We start from the raw sequence: 4,885 nt of genomic DNA on the forward strand, positions 1-4,885 counted from the left end.
GTGAGCGCGACAGTGCGTGGCAATTCTATCCATTTTTGGTTGGCGACACAAGCCATCTTGGCGTGTTTCGGCCGTCACAGTGCGTTAGAGCCGGACTAGCACCAAAAAAACCGATCTAGACTCCATGATACAGCCGACGAAGAACTGGAGAGGGCCGTCCCGAAGTTTCGAGATTAAGTGCATCTCCGGCAGATATATTGGATAACCAAACGAAGGCATTTCTTTTTTTTAAGTGAACATGCCCTTTACTGATAAACTCACAGCAGTATAAAATGTCCGTCGGATACTATCCGGAACAGAGTGAAAATACAAGTAAAATCAACTACTCGTAACACAATTTGACTTAGCTAAAATGAGCGGCGTCTCATGCAAATTTCATTTCAGTGGCAGAAAGATGCCAATGAGAAGTGCTGAACCAAAGCTTCGATATCGGCCACTAGAATACCAACGTTGGGCTCACGACAGGCTACAAGAAAATCAACATGATGATTTTGAATTACCACACCTGCCTCCATACTGTCCGTAGCCTCGGAGATAGCAACAACACAATTAACTAGAACCGTTCCTTGCGGCGCTGGAGTCCAACGATCTGAACTTTGCTCGCACCTTTGCTTCGACACCGGTTTAGATCATATCAACATACGCTACAACTCTAAATCTAGTATGACTTGAAATTGGTTGCTTTTTTCATTCCGCCACTCATTGTGTGCTTCCCACATGTGCCAAAAACCAACAGCCAGCGCCGTAGCTTGGATATTAGAGGCGTGGCCAAGAAAATTAAACAACCATTGCTTGCAAGTAGCGAAGCTTTTCCTGCTAAGATGCATACGTACCCACTGTTTGATCTCCCGCCAGCAAGTAGTTTGCACCTTTTCCTGCTAAGAGGCATACGTACCCACTGTTTGATCTCCCGCCAGCAAGTAGTTCGTGCAAACTGACAGAAAAGCATCGCATGCAAAGATTAACTCTCTGCCATAGAAAATACATAAGCCATTTGTGGCATGTGTCGCGAAACAAGCTAACCGCCGCTCAGTAGGCAGTCATGTACGAAACACCATAGGTGAATGTTCCAGGGGCGGATCTAGGATAAATTTTTAGAGGGGGCAAACATATGATAAATGATGCAAATATCATTTCTAAGTGTAGACAAACCAGTCTTAGCTTAACATATTAGAAGGTTTCAGAAAATTGATGGAAGCAGCTGCCCCCTTGGCTATAGTCTAGATCCGCCCATGGAATGTTCATCTTTCCCAGCGCCTGAATACTCCAGATTGCTTATCCTTCTCATTATCTATCAAAATTTGGACGAGCGTGGGTATACAGGGTTGCAAATGCGGCCATGCTAGGCCCCCAAAACTTAATGGTTTAGTACAAAATGTACTTTTTTTGAACAAGTTGAGTATGTACTAGAACCATTAATCACAGCTAATGAAATATGAAGACGATGTGTAGTTGTTTGGATACAGAAGATTAGCAGTCAGTTTTCGGGAAACAAATTTTAGGCTGATCTTTAGAAAAAACAGTTGTGAGGATTAGTCTGTTAAGATTCAGTACATGGAAAATCATACTATTTGGATACCAAAAGTTCGAAATCGTACGATTCCTCAATTACATATCTATTCTGCAGCCTCTTGCAAGGTTTGCTTTTTCACGGAGGCCGCCCGCTAGTTGTCAGTCGTGCAAGACCGAAAGCCAGTCCCGCGAGGTGGTGTGGGCGGCGTTCGTACCGATTCGAGGAGACTATCCATTGCAAGCTTGTGTAAATCAACCGCAACACCGAACGATTTTGGACATGGACGTGGCTGGCAAGGCGACGGTCAGGGGCCAAAGAAAGAAAGGGCACGGCTTCATGCCACAGTGAGAAGGCAGGGCCTACAAAAGATCGTCCAGAAACATCGACAGCAAACCAGAAGTTCGTCCAGGAATCACCGGACGAAAGATCGTAGTCAGTATCTGGACGTGAAACCAAAACGTATTTTCCTGGTTTTGCTGAAACAAAGTTTTGCTAATCAACACTTATATTGCTCAAGCCAAAAAAGGTTTTGTGTGGTTATTCTGTCTAACCGAGTTCATATGAGAACATTTCTCTATAAACCTGATAATATCCACGACAAATCCACAGGATGATTAGAGCAGAGACGAAGGATTATCAGTAGGCATGGCTACTAGCCAGCCACGATAATCATCCAAGAGAGATTCTGGCACAGCAGGCAAATCACTCAAGGGCTGCAACAAGTACAAGCATAACCAGACACTCAAATTTAACAGTTTAAGGAAACTCTTCATAAAAATCTCTGCTACATCCAACAGAACAAACAGAATATGATATTTAAGGTATCTGAGACACCAACACTTAGATATAGCACAGAAACTGTTCCGAACTTGCGATGCTCCAAAATTAGGCTAACCCTTCACAGTACCAGAAAGCTAAAGCTTCATATCAAACCTTTCACTTCTTGGCTTTCTTTGGTGCCCTGTTGACATGAGAAGGGGAGAAAATTAGCTCACTGAAAAGAACGAAAAATAACTCAAGTGAAGAAACATTTTGAAGACACTTACACTGCAGCTGGCGCTGGAGCTGGAGCTGCAGCTGCTGGTGGTGCTGCATGGTCCTTCGGGCCCTGTTTGCCAAATAGTACTAGTTAACCAAATGTTCTAAAAAACAGTTGTAAATAGTAGGAGCAAACTTTGATCATGTTTCTTACTTCAGGAAAGAAAAGCTTGCTAAAACCAAATAAAACATTTGAAGCTCAAAATATTGACCAAAATCAATTAAATGACAGACATGACACATAACAGATTGGACATAACATCCCACTCCAAGAAGAGTCTGCCACCCAAACTAAGCAGAAAGATGGTCATAGAGTGTTGTATAATCCTTCATTTCTTCAATAGATAAATATAATCCAAATGCTAGTTTCTCAAAGACATGTGTAAAAACAGTGCTAATTAAGTATTGCGGTACCAAAATCATGCATCACTAAAGCCAACCAACAATAAAACACAAGAGTTTAGAGTAAGAAACATAATCTTACCTGAGCAAGCCGCTCATCCCTCCTGGCAATCTTCCTCACTCGGCTTGCCTTGCTCTTAGCGCGCTTGGCCTCGAACTGGTCAGCAAGGGTCTTCTCTCTTGCCTTCTCAGCCTTGGACTTGTGGATGCTTTCCATAAGGACCCTCTTGTTTTTGTACATGTTACCCTTGACCTTCAGGTACATTTCATGGTACATGTGCTTGTCGATCTTCTTCGCCTCACGGTACTTGCGCAGAAGACGCCTCAGGATGCGCATCCTCCGCATCCACAGGATCTTGGTGGGGAGCCTTGCCTCCCTGGTACCCCTGCGCTTACCTGTACAGAGAAGTTACATACATATTACAGAACATAATTTCCAAACATGATTACCATAAAACACATTAAAGTTGGGGCTACAAACCATATCCTGAGTGACGTCCCTTCTGCTTGGCTTCGTTTGCCCTCCTTGCACGAGACCTGGAGTGGATCTTCTGAGGCTTCCTGATAATGAAACCATCCTTGACCAACTTCCGGATGTTCTGCCCTGCAAGTTTTGGTCACATAACAAATCAGCATACTGAAAATGAGAAGCACAAATGGATTGACCATAACCACAAATGATTTCACATTATAGGGGCAGGCATATCAAACAGGTAAGAAGTGCACGCATAGCAAATGGGAGCATAAGAGGAATGCATATCACAAAGAAACACCAAGTAGGAAACAGAGTAGCTGTTATTGAGACACTCTGAAATTCAAAAGTGTTTGTGAACTTTTACCAATATACAAACTGAGTGATTGACAATCAGAATAGTCATGTGTCAATGTAAAACAACACCAAAACCAGCAAAACTCAACTAGCTTCAATGTGCATACAGTTTTCAAGAGGTTATCATGGTTAAGCTCATCGAGCAACTTACAAGTGAAAACTCGATATGTGTGGATAAACGTTTGCCAGCCCACTTCTATAGATCAGCTTTTTAACTACTGGTGTACAAGTTTTGGCAGCCTATGTAACAACTCTGCATGCAAGCATAGAGCAGTGCAGATATGATCTCTCTAAGAAATATGTACTTTCAACAAAAGTTGCAAACACATCATAACAGTTACCTGTGTAATTGGGAGCAATTTGATGATTGTGCAAGGTTAATACATTAAATAGCATATCATATCAAACGCAGGAAACCTATTATCCTGCATGAGGACAGACCAGAAAGACGCATGCTATTGAAGTGTGTATACAAGAAATAAGCATACTAAGCAAGGTAACAGGAAGGTTTCGCATTATTGACAGCAGCAATAACCACCAAAAGCCAGGCAATTTAACAATGTCAGACGCGAGCTAGATAAAAAAATATCAACCTAAGCACGCCCGGCAACTAAATCCAGGTGATTAACAGCATTAAGAACCGTGTGCACAAACATCTACAAGAATTGCCGACCCGTTAAAACTAAAAAACAATCATAGGGATGATACGAATCTCTACATCACAGGTCATAGCTAACACGGCCCATGAGAACACTATAATCCTGCCGCAAAGAACATACGGTTATCAGCTACGTACACGAAGAACACTAATCCTGGCAACCCGCTGTTCATATAAGATGTAATAGCAGAGCAAACAAGCATCGATCAACCAACCTCGACCAAAGTACGCCGATACCACTACCTCGACGACAGATCTACGAAATCTACATGATAAGGGCAGGAGGAAGGCGCGAGGATCTTACTCGAGTTGGCCATCGAGATCTCATTGACCTCATTGGGGTCGAGCCAGACCTTGCCCTTGCCGCACTTGAGGACGCTGGAGGCCAGACGCTTCTGCAGCTTCAGCGACACCATCTCCGCCGCCGCCGCTCTCCCTTACCTGC

At 43.2% G+C, this 4,885-nt stretch overlaps 1 protein-coding gene across 1 annotated transcript; it reads right to left on the minus strand.

Annotated features, from left to right (window-relative positions):
• Positions 1–2,260: 2,260 nt before the first annotated feature.
• Positions 2,261–4,885, minus strand: LOC124673876 (60S ribosomal protein L19-1-like). The gene is made up of 5 exons (XM_047209920.1): positions 4,745–4,885; positions 3,435–3,557; positions 3,036–3,349; positions 2,560–2,621; positions 2,261–2,474 (listed from the first exon to the last, which is right to left on the minus strand). Exons 1-5 carry the CDS (start codon positions 4,854–4,856, stop codon positions 2,450–2,452), a joined length of 636 nt encoding a protein of 211 aa, XP_047065876.1. The 5' UTR covers positions 4,857–4,885; the 3' UTR covers positions 2,261–2,449.

This window comes from Lolium rigidum, chromosome 7 (genome assembly GCF_022539505.1).
Source record: "Lolium rigidum isolate FL_2022 chromosome 7, APGP_CSIRO_Lrig_0.1, whole genome shotgun sequence".
NCBI classification, from domain to species: domain Eukaryota; kingdom Viridiplantae; phylum Streptophyta; class Magnoliopsida; order Poales; family Poaceae; genus Lolium; species Lolium rigidum.